Below are 26,860 nucleotides of genomic sequence, written 5' to 3'. Positions count from 1 at the left end.
CCTGAAACCATTCTTAACCTGAGGTATGACTTTAGCTAATGGGGCCTTCCTCTGTTCTCATCCTGAGGTAAAGTTCTTAACCCGAGGTACTATTCCTGGGTTAGCGGAGTCTGTAACCCGAAGTGTTTGTTACCCAAGGTACCACTGTACAGCCATCTGACTGGTATTCACTGATAGCTTTATCCTCCGTAAATTTGTCCAATCCCCCCCTTTAAAGCCCACCCCCTGGCCAAGTTAGGAGCCATCCTCTGATAGCATTTCCCACAGTTAGTTTATTCATTTTTATTTAAGAGTACAGCCGGTGGTCATTTCAGGCACATCCAAATGATGTGCCATCGCCGACACGTGGCTCCTTTTGGACCTGGAAGAGAGAAAAATTGGGGGGGGACAGGGATGGGGTGCATGGGGGCTGGGAACTGAACCCCCGTGCAAAATGGTTGTGGCCTGTATTTATACCCTGCCTCCTGATCAAAGTTCTTGATACAAAATAAAACAGTGATACAATCAGGGCTTCTTTTTCCCTAGCCAGAACTCGCCGGAACGTCTCGTTCTGGTACCTCTCAGGTGGGCGCCATTGCTATTCTAATAGAACAAGGGAGGTGTTTGTGGTGAGTTCCAGCACCTCTTTTTCTAGGCAAATAGCACTGGATATAATAGTCACTACAGGTGTCTATAAATCCCCTTCTCCCCTTCCAACAAATGCAATTCCACAACTGAATCTCCTGGCTGCCGAAGCAGCTAGATGTTAGTCCCACACCCTGTAGGCAAGTATGTCCTCAATGGACGGCTGCTTCTGATGTCTCTCACAGCCTTGGTGTGCTGGGTGGAGCAAACAGGTTTAGATGCCTTCCTCCCAGTTATCAAACATTCAAACTTTTACCACATGCAGACAAACATGCTTCTTTAATGCTGGCCGGTTAGAGAACACAACGGAAACTGAAAAGCGGAACCAACTTTGTGGTGTGTGAAGCAATACCTTCGTGTGTTGTGATTTTTCCACCAACTGCAGTGGATTACCTCTAGTATGAGAGGAGGAAATGCCTCCCCACTCTTTCTCTATACTATGCCTGTTTTTATATTCCTTTACTACCTTTTTATTTTATTTTTTTAAGCATTTTGATCAAATTCTATCCATATAAACCCATGTAACAAAATAGATCTTCATGAGACAAGTACATAGAAACTAAACCGAACCAAACCAAGGCTGGCATGGGAAGTTACATTCACCAAGAGAACTGATAAAGCTGGTTATCTGCAATAAGATACCCCCTTAATTTTTTTTCTAAACTGAAAAACGCCCCAATGCTGTAACTTTCATTGATAGAGGAGTTGCTCCAGCCCCTTGGTCATTTTGGTTTTCCTTTTCCACCTCTACACTACCCTTTTTCTGAAGTGTATACAGTATTCTAAGTGTGGCTGCAGCTTATGATATTGGTAGTTTTTATTTTTTATTCCTTCCTAACAATCTCAACATGGAGTTATCCCCCCGCCCCCAGCAGCTGCACACTTTGTATACATTTTCATTGAGCTCTCCTCCACAAACCTATGGTCAGCTTAGACCCACTCAGCATTTATGTAAAGTTGAGATTTTGTAACCACCACCTCACACATGTTTAGATTCCCCCAGTTTGGAGAAAGCCCTTTGGAACTCTTTGCTATCCCTTTTTGTTTTTACCACCTTAAATAATTAGGTATCATCAATCGAGTCACCTCCTTGCCGCTTGCTCCTAACTTGAGATAATTAATGAACAAGTTAAAAAGCAGCGAGTGGCTTAAGATGTCAAATTAGGGTACTCATTCCTGGACGGGAAAGAGTAGAAGCCTAATAGGCCTTGGAAGCTGCCTGGCAGTTTGTGGGGAGGGCGTGGGGGGAAGTGTGGTGATCAAGTATTTCAACTAAACCATAAAAATACTCAAGACCCAGTGTTGACTATTTAAGGTCAAGTCTGTTTACAAGGAGCACTACCATTCTTGCCACAAAACTGGTCAGGCACAGCAATCGTGTTAAGGGCAAAAGGTAGCCAACCAGATCTATTGTTTTGTGATTCTGGGCATCTCCCGTATCCCACAAGGTTTATTATGGCTTTTGCAGTGACCTTTGCAGAAGCATTCATGTTTATTGAGAGAAGGTACATTTCACTTTTCCCTCTAATGCAACTGTTCGGTTGCATTACTTAAGGGCTGTTGCAATTCTACTTAGGATGAGATCTGAAAGAGACCTTGAATTTACTGCACACAAACGTACCCTGTTCTGCATTTCTCCCCCTGGAAAAAAATAATGGCAGCTAAGAGAACCTGCCTCTATATCACATACAAATAAAAGTAAGGTCTCCTAGTATAGTTATTATTTTCTTTTTGTGTGAGGAGAGGGATAGTGAGTGGAGCGCATGAACTAAAGGCCTGGACCAGTTTTATCCCATGACATACGTAGCAGTTGAATAGGACCAGTATTTTGAGACCATCCTAACTCCTAGGTCTTTCCTGTTTAGATGACACCAATCCAGTACTGTGTTTGATTTCGGGTCCCAGTGCTATGTATTGGCCAGGTGACTGGGAAACTAGAAATATGATGCACAGAAGATGGTCTTACAAAAGAGATCATATCATATAATGTAAACTGTAACCTTCCTGCCTGACTCGTCAATCTGATCTACTGGCTCTAGTTCAGTATTTCCCAAACTTGGGTCTCCAGCTGCTTTTGGAGTACAAATCCCATCATCCCCACCACTGTTCCTGCTAGCTAGGGATGGTGGGAGTTGTAGTCCACAAACGGCTGGAGACCCAAGTTTCTGGTTGATTCCTAAGAATTCCTGTTTCCATTTTTTAAAAAAAGTGAAGTTTCATATCTTTAAAATTGTAGAAATAATTCTGAACCTATGATAATGAAAGCACCTGGTTATTTCCAAGGCTAAGCAAGTCGCCCACCAAGGAAATAAATAATTCTCAGAAATAATTCCTTATCTGTACCTTAAGGCCCTGGCACAATGAGTGGCTTGCACTGAGGTCCATTGAAGTCAATCAGTTTAAGCATGCTTAAGTTTGTCTTGGATCGTGGCCTTAGTCGACAGATTCCCAGTAGCTTAAATAGCTTAATTTATTTAATATAATAAACAAAGCGTATACACTGCCTGTTTGTTAAAAAAAAACATTCAAAGTGGTTTACAAAAGATAAAACAGTAAAATCAAGAAAAATTTTATTATTATTATTAAATTAAATTAAATTTGTATACCACTCTATGCTTGAAGGTCTCAGTATGGTTCACAACACAAAATTACAATATACACAGCAGAAGGTACGTACGAAAAACATTCAAAGCAATCAACAATAGTAATTGATACACATTAGTAAACAATACTCTCCCCAACAAACTTAAGGTCAGCCTCCATACCTGAGGGCTGTAAAACCTACTTTAAAACATACAAAAGTGATTTTACGAATCACATGGATATTCCATGCAATCATTTTTAAAATTATTTTTATTGCAAGAGAGGGAGTGGGAAGAGCATTTGTTCTGCACACAAAGAATGGTGGTTTGGCAGGAGAAAGCCTTTTGGACACTTAACACCATCACAGCTTTGATAATTGATTTTTGAACACTAGTAACCCTCCCCCCACTTTAAACAGGATAGCTGGTTTCTTTTTTGATTTGTATGGTTTTTTTTTAAAGAGGCATACTTACGGATAGCTGTTCTGAAAGGCAAGGTTTTCTTTATGCTTTTCATATATTTTTTTATTCTTCTTCTTCTGGCTCAGCCAGTGTTTAGAACTGCCAAAGGAAATGAAGATGGAGAGACTAAGACCTTGCCAGTTTCTGCCCCTTCCAATTACACATTCATCCCAAACCGTACAAAGCAAAAAAAAATAATATATAAAAATTTGCTTTCTTTATGAACCATATAAACCAGTTTTCTCTGAGTCTTAAATTGGCATTTTGGACTGCGTTCACTAACACTACTGAAGGACCTCAACAGAAAAAGAAGGAAACAGAAGGAGGGGAAGAAAGATCGCTCCCAAATGACAACCTTTTGAATAGTCCAAGTTCAATCCTTAAAACAAAAAGTGAATTTTTCCCCCAATAATGTGCTCCACAGCCTCTCACCTCTCATCCTGAGAAACATGAAAGAGGAAGTGAAAGAGATGACCCAAATCATAGAGTTCCTTTGATAGCAGAAATTCAGCTGTTTTGAACACTTACAATCAAAGGAAGTGGTTTCCCTAATTATATGAACTATGTGAAAGCTCTCAGAATAGCTTTTCCACCCCAGGATTCCTTGCACTTTAGAAGTTTGCATAAAAGCTCACACGGAGAATCAGATGCAAAGTGTTTGATTCAAATTTTATTAGGCAGAAGTGTGTGCGCCTTCTTATTGCTCCGCTTAACAGCTGGTTGGATTTGGACCACAATCGGATTTTGACAGGTATATTTCTGCCCGATGCTTTTTTAAAATCCCTGTGTTCAGGTTCTATTGCCAGATACCCCTTTTAAAAGAGAATTGTGGCAATAGATAATTTGAGACGCGATGGAGAGGTCTCTTTGATTGTGAGCTTTGAGTGAGGATTCTGTCCTTCGGCTTGGTTGGAATATAGAGGAGAAAAACCAGTCCTTTCCACTGTGCGTAAAAGAAGAAATAAGGATGAAATCTTAATTTTAATGTTTAAAAAAGTGGGAGGGGGACTATGTTCTCAAGAAAATGTTCTTTTCTGAAGAAGTGAGATCTGAAAAATGGAAACTTCAGTGTGATTCTGACTGTGGTAAAGTTTGAATTCAGTCAAATCTCTGAAGCAAAATGGAGTCTTTTCAGCAGACCAATCTACTTTTTAATATACAGTGGAACCTCGGGTTACAAACACCTCGGGTTACAAACACTTCAGGTTACAGACTTCGCTAATCCAGAAGTAGTATCTCGGGTTAAGAACTTTACCTCAGGATGCACAAAGTCCGTAGAATTTCTCTCAATTTCAGGAGTGATAAGTTTTTAAAGGTTTTGCCGAAGAAAGGAAGGTACTTTGTCTGCCTTTCTTTCTTTCTTTCTCACTTTGTTCACAAGTTGCCCAAGCACTAGATTTTAAGTTAGGCAATAGCACAACTATGGCAAAGCCACAGTGACTCAAAATTAAGCTATAAATTAAGGTATTGTGCAGCTTTATGTTAAAATGGGTGCCTTTGATTATTTATTTATTTTTTGGTTTTCCTTTTGCAATCTAACTGAGCATCCACAGAGGTTAAATAAAGTCTCAAGATGCTTATTAGTGGTGCTTTAAAAGTGATGTGCCCAAGACAGTCATACTTTTGTATCCACAAATGTACTATTTATTGGAATGCATTGCAAGAAGGGTTCCCGTGGTTTATGGAAGCGAAATACTACATTCACTTGGGTTGCATTAAAAATCAGAACTTAACTGAGACTATGATGCGCTTAGGATGAGGCATAGGGGATCTCATTGCCACTGATGGAGGGCAGTCCATTGATGATCGCTGTAGGGGAGCATTATCAATTTCTCAAGAGATGTTGCTGTTCATGAAGTGGAGAAAGAGATTCTGTGTTAGACAATGGATTATTCTCCCCAAGATGCCTAGCTTCCCAGCACTGCACACTTTGGCCCCAATGCTGAGAAAATTAGCCAGCATTTGCCTTATCAAAGACCAGTAGGACATTTTAGTGGAACATAATTTGATATAATATAACATGCTACTTTAAAGGTATTAAAATCTGCACAGGGCATTTGCCCTAAGGGCATTGTTAGATAGAAATCCTGGTCTCCCCCAACTGTTTTGTGTGGAGTGTAGAAATCATATGCAGCCATTACAATTAGCAGAAAAAGCAACACATGAGTGGAATTGTCCACAATTCTGCACATGCCAAGTAGCTCTATTCTCTGGTGTTTAGGGTTGCCATATGTTTGGCATTTCACAGACCTAACTGGGATTCGGCTGTCGTAAACAGTGCCCAGCTGGAAATCGCTGACATGTCTGGGAAAATCTGGACGTATGGCAACCCATGTCGAAAGTGTAGATCTTGGCAAATTTCCTTAAAAATAGCTCAGAACATAATCTGGCACCCCAAAAGTCAAAAATTCAACAACTCCCACAGAAAATGCAGGATGATACTTGTACACATGTCACACAACTGAAAATATTGAGAATCCATTCTGGATCTTTTACAAAAGTCGGATTTTTTGTGGTATAAGTAAAAGCTGGGTTTCTTAGTGGGCCATGCAAAGCTCTATTTGAATAATGCTTTTTATAGGGTAGGGTAGGGTAGGGTAGGGTAGGCAGCACTGGGGATGAATTTAAGGAATCAAGGGGGCAGTGTCCCCAAAATTTAGGGAACTACTGCCCTGTAGGGGAGTTGATTTGGACAGGGACCACGGCACTACAAGAGCGTTCTTGTGTTTCTTGCTTCAAACTGTCTCCTGTGTGCTGTTTTTCCCCTGGGTTCTTTAAACTCTGGCAGTGGCATCTGGAATACATGGGCAGTTACGAGTTCCAAGCAGGGTCCACTGTGGCTCAGAATGGATTATAGGGAACATATTCCATTAATTTTATTTATGTATTTTGGAACTTCTGGTGCCTAGCTCACTTTTCAGCAAACGTAACCAACTGGCTTTTGTTTAAATGTTTTATTTCCTGAGAAGAAAGAAAGAAAAAAGATTCCGAGAAGAAATGAGCCTATCTAAGTAAACATGCTGCCTGGGTTTTTATATGGCAGTTTCATTTTGCAGTTGGAGAGAAAGAGCAGCGGCCTCAATGAAACAGATGGCAGACCAGATTTTGTGGGTATAAAATAGCCACAAACTGTGCATCGTGCAGTTCCCCCTCTGCTTTGCCTAGTATGAGAAGAAGACATGTCTATATAGTGGCTGTACGAATAATATTTTTAATTGAACAGCAACTGGAAAAACTTGTTCCCCAAGGTTTGAGGCAATTGAATAGTAAAGACCATTTATGAAGAGGAGAGAAACCCTCTGGTGGACTAAGCAGTTGAGCTTTCCCCATGGCAAATAACCACTGTGTGGAGTGAGGTGCAAGCACTGCAGCTTTGGCACAATGTCCCAGTTTACCACAGTGCTGGTAACTTGTGGCAAAACAACCACATGTGTGCTGGCGGCAGCTACCATTGCAAAATAGCATATGCTTTCACAGAGAGCGGCCTGGGGCTTGTGAACAGTGGTGGGTGAGCCTTTTAACTGCAACAGAATTAGCTGCATCAGTGCAGCTGACGTATCTCATATATCCTAAGAATCACGATAGCTGTTGGTTAAGATAATAATGATAAGACAACCCTTTCACTAATGCCTTTCATAAGATGAGATTGATGGCACATACTGTGGCTTGTGCTGTCATAGGTCTGAACAGAGACATCAGAGCAGAGACATCACCTTGCTAACAAAGGTCCGTATGGTTAAAGCTATGGTTTTCCCAGTAGTGATGTATGGAAGTGAGAGCTGGACCATAAAGAAGTCTGATCGCCGAAGAATTGATGCTTTTGAATTATGGTGCTGGAGGAGACTCTTGAGAGTCCCATGGACTGCAAGAAGATCAAACGTATCCATTCTGAAGGAAATCAGCCCTGAGTGCTCACTGGAAGGACAGATCGTGAAGCTGAGGCTCCAATACTTTGGCCACCTCATGAGAAGAGAAGACTCCCTGGAAAAGACCCTGATGTTGGGAAAGATTGAGGGCACAAGGAGAAGGGGACGACAGAGGACGAGATGGCTGGACAGTGTTCTGGAAGCTACCAGCATGAGTTTGACCAAACTGCAGGAGGCAGTGGAAGACAGGAGTGCCTGGTATGCTCTTGTCCATGGGGTCACGAAGAGTCGGACACGACTAAATGACTAAACAACAACAAGGTCTGAACATCTGTGGGATTAGGGTGAAAGTTTATAATCCCCCAAACCACTTACTTTTGAGCAAGACAGGCATAGCTTCATCATCCCTATGTGGTTGGAATAAGACTTAAGAAGAAAGGAAGCTGCCTTTTATGACTGGTCCCTCCAGCTCAGTATATTTTCTATCCAGGCAAGGTTTCCCAAACTTGGTTTTGCTGCTGTTTTAAGACTACAGTTCCCATCATCCCTGTCCACTGGTCCTGCTTGCTAGGGATGATGGGAGGTGAAGTCCAAAACAGCTGGCAACTCAAATTTGGGAAACCCTCTTCTATAGCGAATCACCAGGTCTCCAAGGCCTCGGTCATGAGTCTTTCCCAGCCTTCCCTGGAGATGCTGAGATTGAACCCTGGGCATTCTGTGTGTGATGAAAGGTATATCCTTCTGCTCAGCTAAAGCCTCTCCACATTGGGGGTTGTGGGCTAAGGGTTTGCTCACATATTGCATTGTGGTAGACAGGAAGCTTTGCTATCTCGGTTGTTCGAGTGTTAAATCTCTAATGAAGATCAGATCTTTTACATCATGGACAATCACTTATTTTTACTCTATATCAGTGCTTAAGATAAGTGGCTAGAAACAGTTTGTCATTGAAAGGGCCAGCTATGTTTGGGATTCCACAGGGTTTGAGAAGAGTCTTGGAATTTGTGGTGGCAGGTGTTCGTTTCTCTTCTAATCATAGAGGCTTCTGTCTGATATGTGTGGTTCTGTGACCTCTTTCTGGGTCTGAATTAGCGCATTGTGTTGAGAGAGGTGGGCTGGGTTCTGTGATGTATAATCATGGTGGCCCTGCCATCATCATGTGTTGATTGGTGTGCTACTGCCGTGGGTACTGTGGGGTTGTCATTGGGGCGCAGTGCGGCCAGAGCTTTTGCAGAAGTGGCTGGTGATGGTATGCCAATCTCTTGTTTCTTCTGTTCTGTTGTTGTTTGTTTTTGCTTTTGGTTATGCAACTAGGAAGGTATAGCATTGTGATAACTTTACAAGGGTGTTTATATGCTGGCATTTTCCTGCTGTAACCCCCGACACCATCAGGATTGAGCCGCAGATGGTAGAGAAGAATTAACTTCCATAAAACATTGTGGGGAACAGTTATCAGATTAAAACTTTCCCAGGTTTAAATTTTTACTGATCCTTAAAATTCTTGAGAACGTTTGGGTTCCATTTCTTTCCTTACCTGCCTTCAGTCCTTTCTAAATCATTTTAGCGTTCTTCACATGAATGTGGCAAATATTTCCGAACCATATAACTAATCAACTCTCATGTGAAGCAGTGATAAATATTAGTAAGCACTTAGTGATGTTCTGCTAATCAGAGTCTAGCATAGTTAAACACATCTAACCCTGTAATTTTGTGGCATGAGAGAGTGCTTCACGCTGTGAAATTTAGCTGATATATTAAACACAATGTTGGTTGGTTGATCTGGTAGCCGAATGGAGTTTATTTTCAAAATGGAGCCTTCACAAATACGTTCAGCCAGAAGGAAAATGTAAATTTATGTATGTTGTGGCAATTTTCATGGTTCTTGCCATTCAACTTGTTGAGCATTTTTTCATCTTTTCTGGGTGAAACATCCTGATTTTTGGTGGATGCTGGTGGCATGTGTACAGCCTTTTACAGAAAATTAATCTGTAAAAGGTAAAATCAATCTGCAAGTGCATTGACCTCCAGTCCCAGCCCACCGATGAGGCAAGGTGAGTTGCCTGTCTCGAGTCGCAGAAGCCCAAGAGGCAGTGCCCGCCTCACCACCACTGGCAGTGGCACTGGTTTCTGGCGAGATCTCACCGGTAAGAGAGGTGTGGTGCCACCAGAGGGGAGGCCGTGAGAGGGCGGCAGTGAAATGGGACGTGCCACCCCTGTTTACTGTTGACTTCTGTCTCTACAGTATTTTGGTAAGAAATAAGCCCCCTTGTCTCTTATTGTGTAGCCAATGAAGGGTGTTGCACCTCTGTGTTTATCGAGACAGGAAAAGGCCTCTAGAGTCACAGCTCAACCACCTGAAGATGGACCTTGCAATATAATGGCTTCCATCCTTCCAAATTATGAAACTGTTGGTTGATGACACTTACAAAGCCTTAATCAGGGATGTCAAGGTGGTTGACTCTCAGAAGTGTCGCTGAGTGTTCACTATTTAACCTGGCATGCATTCTTTGCATATTCAAATCTTGTTTGTGAAAGAGATGGATTCAGAGATAGTTTAATTTAAATGTTTACTATATGTGCGGTCTGGAACCGTATGCAGTTTTGCATTGACAACTTAACATTTTCTGTATTTTGAACAGGCAGAAATCCTCAGCGTGCTCAGCCACAAAAACATCATTCAGTTTTATGGAGCTGTTCTCGAACCCCCCAACTATGGCATAGTTACGGGTAAGTTACAAGCCTTCCTTTTGTGGTTTATGCAGTGCCGGATTTACGTATAAGCTAAACAAGCTATAGCTTAGGGCCCCACTCTCTTGAGGGCTCCCCAAAAATATACTTCTTCTTAACTGCATTTCTGTTCAGCAATTACTTTGATAAAATACATATTTTTGTTATGTGCAAATGGCTTTAGATTCATATTAGGTCCATAAATTACCATATAGCATATATTCAACACGAAAGAAACAGCAACAATTTGTTGTTGACAAAGGACAGCTGGACATATAAAGGGCCCCATTACCTTCAGTAGCTCAGGGCCTCATCAAACCTAAATCCGGCCCTGGGTGTATGTGTTTTACATTTAAGAAGCTCTTCTTGTTTCTGAAATGCTAGGTACAGTGATACCTCGGGTTAAGAACTTAATTCTTTCTGGAGAAAGTTCGTTCGTAACCCGAAACTGTTCTTAACCTGAGGTACCACTTTAGCTAATGGGGCCTCCTGCTGCTGCCGCAGCACAATTTCTGTTCTCATCCTGAAGCAAAGTTCTTAACCCGAGACTGTTTCTGGGTTAGCGGAGTCTGTAACCTGAAGTGTCTGTAACCTGAAGTGTCTGTAACCCGAGGTATCACTGTATCTATATTTGCAGTGACTAGTGTATTACTACTTTTGTGTAGCTTTCATGGCCAGAAAGTTTTAAAGATGTTATAGTTTCCTCAGTGGAGCTCCCCCCCCCCCCCCGCTCCCATTTTAACTCCTTTCTCTGTTTAACACTGCTCACAACACCAGTGTGCTTCTGTCTAAAAATAGTTCTTCCTGTAGTTATATTTTATACTTTGTGCCCTGCCCTGGCATCTGTGCTACAATGGCTACGGAATACTCCCAAGAGTTTACAGGCCAGTCTTCAGATTGAGCCCTAGGGTTAAGTGCCCTTTGCCATCCTTCCAGTCTCTGAAAACACACATTGCACAGAGTGAGATCCAGCAACTGTTCCTGCACTTGGATTCCTGATTGCTGTATCTCCCACTTAAAAAGGATTGTTAGGAAAGAGATTGGAAATAAGACTGTCAATATGATAATGCCTTTGAAATACTGAGCGCACACCTCAGAAAGAATGCCCCGCCACCAATAAAGAAAGGTTGTAACCGGTGCTATTTTTCTAGAAAGAAAACCGTGAACTTCTCCCTTGTTCTCTTAGAACATGGGTGTCAAACACAAGGCCCGCGGGTCGAATCCGGCCCGCCAGACCTCGTCATGTGGCCCGTGTAGCCGCCGCCGGCTGCCAGCCTTCACCTTTTATTCTCGCTTCTTCTTTTTTTTGGCATAAGAAAGCCGCCTCTTCAGCACATGCGCGGCAGCCTACAAGCCAGAGAACGTCTGCCCTCTAGCGGCGCCGGCCGTTCTACACAGGAAACCTCCACTTTACATGCATTCAGGAAACCTCCGCTTGTTTTTATATTGAGTGCATGCCATCCTGTGATGTGACAACCGGCCCTTTGAGGGTGACCAAACTGCTGATGCGGCCCTCGATGAATTTGAGTTTGACACCCCTGTCTTAGAACATTGGGGCTTTTTAGGATAGAAAAAAAGGTGAATAAGTAAGGTGAGGGAGAACCTAATAGTGATGTATACATTTATGCATAGTATGAGAAAGTACATGGAGAGTGCATGTGTTTCTCTCACCCTCGTAAAATGAGGACCACGCAATGGAGCTGTGTGTTGGAAGATTCAGAGCAGCAGAGCAAAATTAGTTCTTCATGCATAGTTAAACTATGGCATGAACTCTCACAAGATGTAATAACGGCTACCAACTTGGAGGACTTTTTAAAAGAGTGTTAGACATATTCATGGAGGGCATGCTAACTGTTTTTAATAAATCAAAGTCATTCCTTTTTTACAACACGTAAACTAGATGGATAGTTCCATTGGTTAGCATGGTGCTAATAATGCTGTGGTTTCAGGTTTGATTTTTGTGTGGGACAGCTGCATATTCCTGCATCAAAGGGGGTTGGATGAGATGACCCTTGAGGTCCCTTCCAACTCTACAATTCTATGATTCTATGATTATATTTTGAATTAAATACAAAGTTGCTTGACATATGTAGCTCCTCCTCAAAGACAGCAATGCAAATATCCTTACTTTTATGTGAGTTGTTTACACATATTTATCTCTCTTAATTCGCCAAACTGTTGTATGAACAGTTTACACAAGTCCTTGGTTGAAGGGTATGTAATTTGAAGCATGTGATGTATACAAAATAAGGCACATGGATGTGCTTGGAAGAGCAAAGCAATGGAACTGCAAAAACAGGACAAGCAGCTTATAAAGCAGCATGAACTGAAACGAAGAAGCATTATGTGTTAGAGAGTCTTTGCTGATTTGTATATTTTTAAAAATATTTCGTCAGAACATGAGCCCAGGGAACAGTTTACAGTGCTGCGTGCAAAAGAAATTCTGGGAAATAAGAAGTGGTAGATCTTAAGAAGTTTCAGAAATGACACTTGGTTTATTTGAAATTTTATGAACCTAACTGTCCTGCGAGGGACGCAGGTGGCGCTGTGGGTTAAACCACAGAGCCTAGGACTTGCCGATCAGAAGATCGGCGGTTCGAATCCCTGCGGCGGTGTGAGCTCCCGTTGCTCGGTCCCTGCTCCTCCCAACCTAGCAGTTCGGAAGCACGTCGAAGTGCAAGTAGATAAATAGGTACCGCTCCGGCGGGAAGGTAAACGGCATTTCCGTGCGCTGCTCTGGTTTGCCAGAAGTGGCTTAGTCATGCTGGCCACATGACCTGTACGCCGGCTCCCTCGGCCAATAAAGCGAGATGAGCACCGCAACCCCAGAGTTGTCCACAACTGGACCTAATTGTCAGGGGTCCCTTTACCTTTACCTTTAAATGTCCTGCATGAACTGGAAATGTACTTCAGAACACACCACAGAATCCAAAATTTGTCTTTTATATCAGCACCAGAAGGCTGAACGGAGTCTGATAAGGCCCTCCTGCCAGAATTGGCGGATTATTGCTGAAAGGTTTCAGAGAGCACACCCTTAAAGGCCCTGTGTGACTTTCCAGTACAGGCAACTCCCCATTTGCATGCGTTCAAAGCGTGCTCCTAATGTAAATGCTTTTCATTAGGAAAGCCAAACATCACCGTGCACCTGTCCAGCATTAGACAAAGCCTTTTTTAAAGATGTGTGCTATTTCTTCACAGAATATGCTTCTGCTGGATCACTGTATGACTACATAAATAGCAACAGAAGCGAAGAGATGGATATGGATCATATAATGACCTGGGCAACTGATATAGCTAAAGGTAAGTGAGATTCATTGGTAACAAAGGGAGGTTTATTGCAATAATTTGAAAAAAAGGAGCAACATTATCTTTAATCCTTAGTCTGAATTGTTCACATTCTCCAGTGCTATCAACTTGGTTATCTTCCACGAAAGCTGCCAGTGTGGTGTAGTGGTTAAGAGCGGTAGTCTCGTAATCTGGGGAACCGGGTTCGATTCCCTGCTCCTCCACATGCAGCTGCTGGGTGACCTTGGGCCAGTCACACTTCTCTGAAGTCTCTCAGCCCCACTCACCTCACAGAGTGTTTGTTGTGGGGGAGGAAGGGAAAGGAGAATGTTAGCCGCTTTGAGACTCCTTAGGGTAGTGATAAAGCGGGATATCAAATCCAAACTCTTCTTCTTCTTCCAAGACCTTCTAGTGAATCTTGATTTACCAGATGCTTGGCACAGGATGTAGTTTAAGGAGATGGTTTATTTCACCAGGGTCAAAGACCTGGTTTGACACCTCCCGTGTGCATTTGCATGCATATACACACAGAGGCTGGGAGCCTCAATGGTGTCCCTGTGGAGGCTTTACCTGGGGCAAAAAACCTGGCTAGCGCCCCCCCCCCCCAATAGCTACGGCTCTGGAAATACCTATAGAATTTATTTATTTCTGCTGTTCTCAGCTTCCGTTCATAAGTACTGTTCCCATTTTCTTTATATGGCAAAAGGGCAAAAGGCTGCATGAGAATGACTTCCCTGTAGGGAGAAAAGGGGTCATTATCAATATTTGAGCTGGGCAGAAGAAAGCTTTTTAAAGATTGATCGAGCATCATAAAATGCAAATATATTACTAATGTAATATAGACTCTGACAGAACCAGCAAAGGCCTGACAGAACCATTGGACTAAGTGCATCCCACCTTCTTTAGTGGCTGCTTAAGACTCTAGCCCAGGACTAGGAAATTGTGTCAACATCCCTAGCTAACAGGACCAGTGGTCAGGGATGATGGGAATTGTAGGCTCAAAACAGCTGGAGGGCCATGTTTGGCCATGCCTGGCCTAGGATGACTCTATTTCTAATAATAATAATAGAAGAAGAGGAGTTTGGATATGATATCCCGCCTTTCACTCCCTTTAAGGAGTCTCAAAGCAGCTAACAATCCTTTCCCTTCCCCCACCCATCTGGCTGGGTTTCTCCAGCCACTCTGGGTGGCATACAGTTAACCATTCATATGTTTTAGGATTTTAAAATTGTATACTACCTAGGATGCCTTGACAGAAATGTGGCATACCGTACTTTTCCAAGTATAAGACACAGGTTTTTTCTTTAAAAAAAAAGTTTAAAATGTTGGGCTTCTCTTATACATGGGTAGTGCATTGGGGGTACGGGCGATTCACCCAATCACCGTGATTAGGAGATTGTCAGCGGCAATTGGTTGGGCAATTTCCACCTGCTGGCGGTGAGCAGGCATATGATCGGTGCCTCTGGCGACGCGTGCGGTCATGTGGGTGAGTGATTTTTGGCATCCCTCCCCAAAGAAAAGCTCAACAACAAGCTCCCTCCATTATCTTAATTTGGAGTCCCCAAAAATAGGGGGCGTCTTATACACAGGGGCATGTTATATACACAGAAAAATACGGTATAAAGGCTATACATAAATAATTGAAGGCCTGTTCACTTGCTACTTTGGGGAGGGGAGAGACTTGTGCTATGTAGCCTTTCGTGAAAAATGCACATACCCTTTCCTTCACTGAGTATTTTTTTTATTTGAATGTGTGTCTTCCTCGCCAAAGAACTGATATACATGAATTGCTCCAAGATTTTGTTAGAACCATTTTGCCTTATTTGCATTTGGCTTGTGAAGAAGCCATTGCAAGTGCTGATAAGAAGTGATCATGTTATAACATAGATTTTCTTCCTTTCTTTTAAAAAATCATTTCCTTTTAGGAATGCACTATTTGCATATGGAGGCTCCAGTCAAAGTAATTCACCGAGATCTGAAATCCCGAAATGGTAAAACAGCATGAATTTACATGTTCTTGTTTTTCTTGCAAATCCTGGTTTTTCAGTCCTAGCTACTGAACACAGGAAAGCAATTCTACCTTCAGTTAAAATGCTTACTAAACATGGCTGGAAAACACTTCAAAACATGTTTCGATTCGCCTCTAATCCTGTTTCTCTTCAACAAAGTGTACTTAGCTTGGTCTCTTTTTAGCTTCCTTGAACTTTACCATTCTGTACAATTATTCTAAGATGCATTTAGGTAAGCAGAGTTTCCGTGCACCTCTGGACAATGGCAAAATGAGAACACATTAGGTTGGATTCCAGGATAAGTTAATTGTCCCATTTATTTTAGAGGGCACTAAGTTAGTCATGATTAACTTTCCATAGCGCTTTTCAGTGGGACATCTGCAAGTAACCTAGTGGAATAGTTTATAGTGGAATAGTTGCTGGGGTTTGGGGGATTTGGGGGCATGTTGCCACACAATGTCAGCATCCTTCAGCTAATATTCCTGGATATTGTACTCCAAACCCTGCTTTTACATTCAGAGATTTTCTGCCCGGGTGTTGGTTACAATGGTCGAATCCCAGCTATGTCCAGGAAATTCTGGCTGTATAGCAGCCCTAGATTTGGCAGACTTTTTTATGCCACTTCCCTCAAACCAGTGGAAGATGTTAAGTTTGTGAGCTCAGTTCAAAGGAGATGGATGACAGGTAGAAATGATGGGACTGAGCCCTTGGCAGCAGTCATGAGCCAAATACAAAATTTCATTACAATAAGCAGAGGCACCATAGTTCAGGCAAACATGTGGTTCCTTTTCTAATCTCCTCTACCCCCACAAGATCAGTATTCTTGAACAGTTGGCATAATTTTAAAAATAAATTAATCACAAATGTGCTATCCCCATGTGCAGGCTCATAGCACCAACAATAATCGCCTGGAAGGACGTAAGGCTGCATTAGGAGAGTGACTACAGCCATGGAACATTTCTCAGTTAGGGCAGAACCCTCCATTAGCGTGGAAAGGAAAACTCCACACTCACTCTCTAATAATGACTGTGGCCAAAGATGCAGGCAATTAGCTACATACAGTCGTACCTTGGATCCCAAACTCGGTACTTGGGCTTGGCACTCGGTACTTGGATTTGGTACTCGGGCATTTTGGCTCCTGAACGCCACAAACCTGGAAGTGAGTGTTCCGGTTTGTGAACTTTCTTTGGAACCTGAACATCCGACAGGGCTTCTGCGGCTTCCGATTGGCTGCAGGAGCCTCCTGCAGCCAATCAGAAGCTGCGCTTTGGTGTCCGGACGTTTTGGATTCCGTTCGACTTCCAAGGTACGACTGTATTCACTTTTTAAAATGTTGGATCGAACAGCAACTGTTCTGTAAATGGTAAGTGTGGAGAGGCCCTTTATCTGGATTGAGCCCACTGCCTTGTGGAATTTGCATCTCTATTGGCCATATTGGGTGGGGCTGATGGGAATTGGAGTGAACTGGAGGGTCACATGGTCCTAATCTGTTGCTCTATTTGCACAATGAGTTAAAATATGTTAAGAGTTCTCCAGCCATGAAAAAACACACTATGAGTTGCAAGCCATGTCCTTGTCAAGAAAATGACTTAAGCTATTGTTAATGCTCCAGGTGAGAGGCTGCTGAACCAAGTTCAACACAAAATATCTGTAGTTTTTCATCCATTGATCTCTTCCTGCTTGGTAGTAACTGCAGTTCATGAATCTCTGTGGCTGTTATGCAAGATAGAATTGCTTTGTGCCAAATGGGATTAGTACTGTGGGATACACCCAAAACTAACATGCAAAGGGGAAAAAATGAAAGTGGCCTTATTTCACTGTAATGTTGCTATTAGTTGTTGCTTTTATCCTGAAAGGGTTTTTCTCTTACAATCACATTAAAATGGGCTGTGCCTCGTTTTCTTTTCTTGATTTTTGACCAGAGAAATCCAATGTTACCTCTATGTAAAATATATTTCATAACTGGTACTTAGATATTGAAAACCAAATATTCACAATTCTGTGTAAAGTTTTGTCTGCAAACACAGATAACGTAAGGAAACTGCTTTGGAAAACACTTTGTTTGAAATGTGGTTGATCCATCTTGTAATTTATTTAATGTTGTGCCTTTTTAGTATTTATTGCTGGGTATTCTAATACTTTGACCAATTATTTGATGGCCCTTCTGACAGAGTTAGGGGAACTCCATGTTGGATTAGACAAACATCCAGCTCAAATGTTTTTGGGAAGTGGTTTTTTTTAAATAGAACTTTCATTTTTAAACATTTTATTCCCACCCCCCCCAGTAAAAGTTGTTTTGAAATCCGTTACTTCAAAATAAAGTTAAGCATTGACAAAATAGTCAGGACGATATAACACTTGTGACCTTGAACACTGACACGAAACGGGGACCAGCAACACCAGTCTTAAAATATTTACATTTTAAGCGAATTATAAAACAAAGAATGATGAACACACTAATGAACAAGGTCAAATCAGGGCATGGTGCATGGTGAGAGAGAAGCCTGTGTACTCCTCAAAATATTGTTGCGCTCCAGTTCCCATCACTTCAGCCTGCATGGCCAGTGATCAGGGATGATGTCAGTTGTAGTCCTGGGCCACAGGTTCCCCATCCCAGCATAAAGGCAAGACTCTTTGCCTATCATTGGCCAGCAGCACCTGCTGCATAGGGGTATTCTTGTTCTGAATAGAAGAGGTTCTATTTCACTAATTGTCTGTTATAAACCATTAAAAGGGTAAGGTAAAGGATCCATGTCCAGTCAAAGGCGACTATGGGGTTGTGGCGCTCATCTCACTTTTCAGACCGAGGGACCCGGTGTTCGTCCACAGACAGCTTTCTGGGTCATGTGGCCAGCATGACTAAACCGCTACTGCTGCACGGAGGACTGTGACGAGTGTCAGAGGGCACGGTAACGCTGTTTACTTTCCCGTCGCAGTGGTACCTATTTATCTACTTGCACTGGTATGCTTTCAAACCGCTAGGCTGTCTAAAGCTGGGGCAAAGCAACAGGAGCTCACCCCATTGTGCAAATTTGACCTTCCATTCGAATTCACTTGACGGGGTGAGCTCCCGTTGCTCTGTCCCAGCTTCTGTCAACCTAGCAGTTCAAATGCATACTAGCTCGAATAGATAAATAGTAGCAGCAGGAAGGTAAATGGTGTCTCTGTGCACTCTGGTTTCCTTCACGGTGTTCCATTGCGCTCTGGTTTAGTCATGCTAGCCACATGACCCGGAAAGCTGTCTGTGGACAAACACTGGCTCCCTCAGCCTGAAAGCAAGACGAGCGCCGCAACCCCATAGTTGCCTTTGACTGGACTTAACCGTCCAGGGGTCCTTTACCTTTACTTTTTACCTATAAACTGTTAATGTCTTCTAATCTACTTTAAAGCTATGTGGTTGTGTGTATATTATGCTATGTGTAAAGATTTATCCTTTACATGTAAATTGATCCCAAATCCTAATATTCTGAGTGATATTAGATTGATAGATGATAGATAGATATAGATAGATAGATAGATAGATAGATAGATAGATAGATAGATGATAGATATAGATAGATAGAGATAGATAGATAGATAGATGATAGATAGATAGATGATAGATATAGATAGATAGAGATAGATAGATAGATAGATGATAGATAGATAGATAGATGATAGATAGATAGATCCCTCTGTTCACTCTCTTCAACAGTTTACATAATTTTATAAACCCACGTCATTTTCTCACTCAGCCGTCTTCTTTTCTCCCTAAACTATAATACTGTGAATATTTTAGATTTTTTGTTGAGAGTAGGTGCTCCAATTGCTAGATCATATTGGCTGTCCTTATCTGACACCTCCTGCTCTGTGGTACTCTGAATATGCCAGATGTCATGTCCACAGTATAGATTTATATGACATGGCATTATAATATCCGGCAGTTTTATCTTCAGTCTCGCTCCTCAATAATTTTTGACACTGAGTATTTTCTTTTCCACTGTCATAACGCGCTGAGTTTACTCTTAGTAAACTATCAACCCTAATATCAATAGTTCTTTCTTTGGTGGCCATGGACAATTCAGTATGAGATATTTCAGTGTCAGTTAGATTTATTGCCAGACGATTCAGCTAGAGAAATGATATGAACTGTGCATTCCAGTATGTACAAGCCCATCATCATTAAATAATGTAAATAGTTGTCATGTAATTTCTTCTTACCCTTCTTTCTTTCTTTTTAAATTCTCAGTGGTCATAGCTGGTGATGGAGTATTAAAGGTAGGAAAATATAAAGCACCTATAAAGTTTATTTGCTGTTGCACTGTATTTTGCATCATAGTTGTCCCCCCTCCCCCGGCTCAAAAAAATGTGGACGCTCATTTTTGTTTATATACTGCTTTCTCTAGATATGCGATTTTGGTGCTTCAAGATTCCACTCCCATACAACACACATGTCTCTAGTTGGTACCTTTCCTTGGATGGCTCCAGAAGTTATCCAGAGTCTGCCAGTATCTGAAACATGCGACACTTATTCGTATGGTGTGGTGAGTAGCCTATTTCTTCGTACACTACCATACATGCTCAAAAAAATTATCTTTGGAGAGGCTATCTAGTTGGCCTTTCAAGTCTCATCTAACACAAAACCAGGAAAAGATAGTGCTGGTTGTAATATTTTCAAAAACATTTTTATTCTTAGAATTGGTAGTCGCTTGTCACACAGAGTCCTTCAAGCGGCTTGCAGTGTACAGTCGTACCTTGGATTGCGAACGCCTTGGTACTTGGACGTTTTGGCTCCTGAACGCCGCAAACCTGAAGTGAGTGTCCCGGTTTGCGAACGTTCTTTGGAACCTGAACGTCCGACGGGGCTTCTGCGGCTTCCGATTGGCTGCAGGAGCTTCCTGCAGCCAATCAGAAGCTGTGCTTTGGTTTTCGAATGTTTTGGAAGTCGAATGGACTTCCGGAAGGGATTCCGTTCCACTTCCAAGGTACGACTGTATTTAAAAACCTTAAACATAAATACATTGTGATATCAAGACATTAATACTAAAACACATGCAATTCGTAACAATCTATAAAATACCCTCCCATCAAAAAGACAGATGCAGGAAGCTCTATCAGCACACTGACAGACATACAAGGCACACAAATCTCTTGAATGTGTACTTGAGGGCTCATTCCTTTACAGCTGCCTCAGTATTTCTGCACATGTACCTTTTTGGATGCCCATTCTCTGGTACACAGACATGCTTTGTTGCCATCTTCTTTTCTTCAACGTGACTCTTGTGGTGCATGTTTTTCCCATGTTTCTCTGTCATGTGTCCTGTTCAGATATTACTCTCCAATCCTGATAGGACAAACACCAAGGACCCAGGAAAAAACCATAGCACTCATAACCAGTAACAAAACATAGCACTAACAACACTAATAATTATTAGTGTTAGAAATGAGACTAACAACAATACATACTTATTGTGGGTGGTTGTCTTTTACTCCCCACTTAAGAAGACTAAACTAATGGGTTCGGTGTCCTGTGTCAGGAAAGACTCTGCTAGGGCAGACATTCCCCTCAATATAAAGTAAGGAGATTGGGGAAGGGATGAGGAAGAAATATTGGGTTCCCAAAGCCCAATACCACTTACAGCATGCCAGGGTGAGGAGAACTCTTAACCCAATCCCATTGATCCACGCTTGTAGCCACCAAGCTCAAAGCCACTGATGCCGGTCAGTTTTTCATTCTCACTCACAAAATCATAAGATCTGAAGACATAGGGTTGAATTCATATAGTTAATTGCATATAGGTGCCATTGAAATCAGTGTGAAAAGTTAGACGCCATGACTAACTTGGATTACATTGATTTCTTACTGAACTGCAGTTAACTTAATCTGTAATTTAGGCATTGATTTTGGAGGAAATCCATCTCACTGGAGGGATGAAGTTCAGGTATAGGAATAAGTGCCTTAATCTTTATCCCATCTTTAGACTGGTTTAACTAGGACAAGTTGTTATATCACAATGGCAGATATGTGCAAGTTCAGTTCAGAGAGTTTCTCTTTTTCAGCTTGGATTTCCCCCCCCCCCAATGAAAATAACTTGAAAAAGTATAACATTGAAAGAGCACACAAAGACACTTCATGTTGGCTCACTACTTGTGCATTTGACTACATTGTTAACCCTCCGCATGAAAAATTTGCATGTTGGCACTTAGTTAAATATTTATAGATTACACAAGAATATACTTATGTGCATTTAATTTCTGATCTAGATGGAAGTTTTGCTGTTCAGTCCTAACCATGTCTCTTCAGAAGTAAAGTCTGTTTAATTCCATAGAAATTATTTCCAAGTAAGTGGGGTTGGGATTAGACTGCAATTCTTAACCCATTAACGTACACATAAGCCCCATTAAACTCAGTGGAACTGTGTCCACAAGTGCGTAGATTTGCACCATTAGTAGTGCATTGGCTTACATTCTCCAGCCATCGGTTCAGCCAAGCTTTCCTCTTCATAGGTCTTCAACTTCTCCAAGGCGCAACCCTTTACGCCAACAATGTGTTTTGAAGATAAAGAATTAATCCATGAAAATCGTGTCTATTTTTCTTTTTAAACAATCTCATCCATAAATACAAGTTTTGAACAGCCTGGTATCACAATTTAGAGCACTTACAAGTGGCTTTTGTGCTAGACAGACATCTGCTTTTCATCAGTTGAAGTGCAGCTGAAATTCTGATAACAAAGAGCAGAATCCTTTTCAAATGTAAAAGAGTGAAGATGTCGAGAAATGGCATTCTGCTGGCAGAATCCATGGCCTTTCTTTTATTTATTTTTTCCCTGGGTTTTCCCCTGCCAGAATGGGTTGTATTCATTGAACTATTATATTGTTTTCTATCTTCTATTTACAATGTTAAAGTGGGGGGGGGGAGCATTTTCCCACCATAGTACAATATAATGCTGTCAATCCATAGGTCCATAGTTTTTTCCTTGGTCAACTTCAAGTTGCCTCTTCTGAATAAATCACAAGAACATTAGGAAGGATTGCATATATTAGTTAGTTTTCCCTATAATTCACATAACTTTTTGAGATTTGGCAAACAATTTCATGAGACCGGGGCACTTGAGGATAAAAATCCCTTGAAGCCTTACTTGGTTGTAAGTTCTGTTGGAAACAATGGGACTTGTATCTGTGAGATAACAGGTCCTAGGATTGTACTGCAACTTGTCTGCAAGGGGCTTCCACTTAAATGAATGAAATATACTTGTAAGTAAATGAGTTTGCAGTCAGACTATTTAACACATAGTTGGCCTACCTATCCAAATGCCATATCAAGTCTTAGGATTCCTGTGGTCTGTCCAATAGTTCCCTTAGCCATTAAAAATGCCTGTGCTCCCATGAGTAGACATATCCTTCTGCATGAGGCAGAAAATAATATGCACTCTTTCTACCTGATAGGGGGAATGCTTATGGGATAATGATGATAACTCTGAAATTGTCACAGCATATTCAATTTAAATATCAGTTCAACAGGATTCCTTTTACCAGTGAATTTGTATATATATTTAATTGCAGGGGTTTCGTGTAATAAATTTCCCTTTAGAAATGTAGATCCAGTAAGATTTGTCTTCATTACACTGAGCATGTGTTGCCTTGGATATGAAAACCTATTTATAGAGTGAGTGAGAGAGACACTTCTTTTAATCCAGCTTTTTAAGATAGTTGTTCAGCCATGCAAAACACCCAGACTTCTTTCCTAACTAGAATTGGCAGCTAGCGATCCACTGGGCTCGTAATGTTTCTCCAGCACAATGTATGGAGAACAGGTAATCCTCTTTTCTTGGGAAGCCTCAGCTGCCATTGCCAGTAACATTTTGGGAGCCATGCATATGCTCCTGAGTTAAAGACTAAAACTCCCGTTAGCTTTGTTCATCAAACTTCTGGAGTGGTAGCATTAAAGAAAAAAAGAAAAAGCAGGGTTTGCATACATAGCAGCTTACTGTGGCTCACTACTTGTGTTTTTTTTCTGGTTGCCTTGAATGACCTTGAATATCGATTCACTGTTGTTGTTTTCCTTATGGTTTGATTTTTATTTACTGCTTCTGAATCAGAAGTCATTTCATGCAAAGTGAATTATCCCATGCCCAACAGGGTTGGTTTCCCCCAAACTTCATTTGTGTGACTTCCTCACCCTTTCTTCATGGAAGTTCTTCTTCGTCTCCATTTGCATAGCTGTCCTTTTCAGAGATGATGCACCAGGACTGGATAAACCAGACCGAGATTTGTAAAATGTGCTTGGCTGCACAAAAGAAGACAGCAACTAACAAAATAACCGTGTGCATGTACACAGACATCAGTTTGGACATTTTAGTGGAAGAATAAATGGACGGAGGCAGAAGCAAGTCTCAACCACCAGACTTGAGCAACTGAGGAACAAAGAAAGATTTCAGCCTTGTGTATTTTACAACCAAAATATAACTCCACACTTCTCTTTATCATAAAAAAACCTGAGAAATATTCAAATTTAATTTAGTGTGGGGATCTTGCACACAAATATATGTCCATGTTCCTGCAAATGGACTCTGGTTGCCTGGTAATTGGATACAGATAGTGCTGTATCAAGGCTTAATAATGTATTTAAAATACAAAGTACAGAAATAAAAATTCTTTCCTTTTTTTCTATTCCAGGTTCTCTGGGAGATGCTAACAAGGGAGGTCCCCTTTAAAGGCTTGGAAGGATTACAAGTAGCTTGGCTTGTAGTGGAAAAAAACGAGGTAAGACTACGTTTCTACATTCAGGTACATAGATCAGAAAACAGTATTGGGTTTTGCAAAAGACTTTTTCATCTTCTTCAAATTGAAAGTAAGTTCACGCGTATGGAAAGATTAGCAGTAGGAGCTAACACAAAGGGTCAAAGTGATGTTATTCCTCATGAATGGACCCTTTACATCTAATTGTTGCAGCTTCACATCGTGATGCTGTAGATCAAAAATTGTACAAGTACTGTACTAGTTTCTCAGTCTCAATTGTAAAACCTAGGGGTTTGTTCTTAGTGATGAAAGAAGCCATTGCGTCCAAGGTAGGGGAACAGTTTAACTCCATCTCCTGCGTTTAGGACATCTTTATACTGGCCGGGAGTTGATATATCTGTAAGAGACCTTCAGCTACTTCAACTTAACTCTCCCAGCAGGAGTCACTATAGTACAAGAAACTGCCACTTAGATGAGGATTTCAAAAATAAAAGAAGAAAAAATAGTTTAAAAAAGAGGGAAATTACAGTTTTGCCACCTACGTTCTCGGCTACATTGAAGATGAGATCCTCACTGGTACTGGTAAGGCTCTGCCATAGTTGCAAGCTTCCTCATGCGGTGTCTTTCCATTTCAAAAGAACTTCAGTGGCGTAAACACCCTTTGTACAGGGTCCCCAGCGTTGCTTTTCTTCTTCCTACAAATTGAGGCTTTCAGGTAGTTGAACATGTGAGCGTTTATTTGAACGCATGGCTCCTTGATGTCAAAGACAGGAAGTACGGGTTTTTCTTTCTTTCCCCCCACTAAAGGGGAAAAAAATTAAAGTTGTGGCTGTGTCACACACCAAGTATGGAAATCCTCTATCTAGGCAGACTGGGAGGTTGTGGGTACGTTACTTAATAAAAAGCTACTTGGCTAAAAAGCGACAGCTCGGCTTCTTGAATTCTTTTATATATATAACTGGCTTTCCCAATGGTTTTAGACTCTTTAAAGTGTTATTAGGGGGAAAAATATTCCTAGAAATACAGGTGGGGGTGAATTAATGTTTAAAACACCTTCTGCCTTTTAAAAGTTGTTATTGAATGTTAGGTTGGCTGTCCTGTCCGGGAATCCAACTTAGTTGGCAATCTTTCCTTAATTCAGAACAACCTTATGCATGTAACGTCCGACAGTATAAGTTTAGAATAATAAGGTGTAATCTGTATCTGTTCCATTTCTAAGCGTGAAGAAAAGCTTACTGGTTCAGCACAATATTTCTTCCCTTGGGGACGAGGCGATCAAGACACAAATTTCCTCCATATACACCAGTGCTTTGGTTTCATAGCTGGATACGGGAATCTGGTATATAAGATGTATAGTGTATACCATGTTGACCACTTAGATCGCTGCTCTGCTTAGTATGGACATGATCCAGCCAAAATTAGGCACTTTAAAAACCTCATTGGTTCCAGTGCTCAACGTTCTCTCTGTTGAAATAAATGGAACATAGAACTATTGAACTTTATCTAGATTGACTATTCAGCCTGAAGTTTGCGCAGAAGAGGGAATGTGAGGGACTAATGTTAAATATATGAGTGCTGACTTTGATTTTAATGGAAAGCAAGGGCCTGCCAATTTCTTCAGTGGACTAGAAATGAATAAAAACCTCTAATGGTCATTGAGGCGCTATGTAATTTTTAGTGTCCGGACAATAGAGCAAATGTTATGGTGCCCATGATTTTGAATAGAACACTACAGTGACGTTTGGAAACTAATGTCACTGGGTAAGATTACTGTACTGATTCTGTTTTTGTTTTTTGTTTGTTTTTTTTAAAAATCTGATGGCAAATTGTTGCCTGCTTATTAAAGCTGTGAAATATTTGTGTTTCTTTCTAAGGTTTTAAAAATCCTAATAAATTGGTTAAGTGCTGTATGGTGTTTCTATGCAAACAGAATCACATGACAGTAGAGACTTCTGTCGACATAAGGTGGGAGAGAGGAGGAGGAGAGAGGTGGTTTTTGCCAATTTCCACCCTTACTCTAGGCCCTCTAGATCTGCTCCAGAGGGTTGGGGGACCCTCAGAACAGCATAGAAGGTAGTGGGGGGGGGGCTGCGTAGGAGAGGCAAAGGTTTGCTGATGGAAGTCCCTGCTGGACAGAACTGGATCAACTCTGTATGTCTCAAAGGTCCCATCTGTACTATACACTTAAATCAGTATCATACCCTAAAGAATCCTGGGCACTGTTAGTTTGTTAAGGATGCTGTGAGTTGTTAGGAGACCCCTGTCCCTATCCGGGAACTACACTTCCCAGAATGGTTAACAGTTAATCTCTCTTACCAGGGAACTCTGGGAATTGTAGCTCTGTGAAGGGAATAGGGGTCCCCTAACAACTCACGGAAACCTTAACAACTAACATTTCCCAGGATTCCTTGGGGGAAAGCCACAACTGTTTATAAAGTGGTACGGTACTGCTGTAAATACATAATTTAGATGGGGCCTGAGTTCCAAGTTCCCTCTCAGCTGTCAGTCTGCAAACTATGTTTGTTGCCCTTTTAAAGCACATGTAACACAATTTAAAAGTTCATTACGTCCTCCAGAGAACTGTAGTTCA

At 41.4% G+C, this 26,860-nt stretch overlaps 1 protein-coding gene and 1 long non-coding RNA gene across 3 annotated transcripts in view; both read left to right on the top strand.

Moving 5' to 3' along the window:
* Positions 1 to 26,860, top strand: part of LOC309363780 — a 122,985-nt gene that overhangs the window by 30,047 nt on the left and 66,078 nt on the right. The window lies entirely within an intron of this gene.
* MAP3K20 (mitogen-activated protein kinase kinase kinase 20) overlaps positions 1 to 26,860 on the top strand; it is a 70,470-nt gene that overhangs the window by 8,246 nt on the left and 35,364 nt on the right. For both annotated transcript variants that reach the window (XM_081889208.1, XM_081889207.1), the window contains exons 3-8: positions 10,171 to 10,258; positions 13,457 to 13,558; positions 15,469 to 15,534; positions 19,781 to 19,809; positions 19,938 to 20,075; positions 24,208 to 24,294. In XM_081889208.1, coding sequence (XP_081745334.1) covers positions 10,171 to 10,258; positions 13,457 to 13,558; positions 15,469 to 15,534; positions 19,781 to 19,809; positions 19,938 to 20,075; positions 24,208 to 24,294 — 510 coding nt within the window. The remainder of the gene's footprint in view (positions 1 to 10,170; positions 10,259 to 13,456; positions 13,559 to 15,468; positions 15,535 to 19,780; positions 19,810 to 19,937; positions 20,076 to 24,207; positions 24,295 to 26,860) is intronic.

Source organism: Podarcis melisellensis (genome assembly GCF_964234715.1).
Source record: "Podarcis melisellensis genome assembly, chromosome: 1".
Taxonomy (NCBI): domain Eukaryota; kingdom Metazoa; phylum Chordata; class Lepidosauria; order Squamata; family Lacertidae; genus Podarcis; species Podarcis melisellensis.
This window is presented reverse-complemented; position numbering and strand designations above follow the sequence as displayed.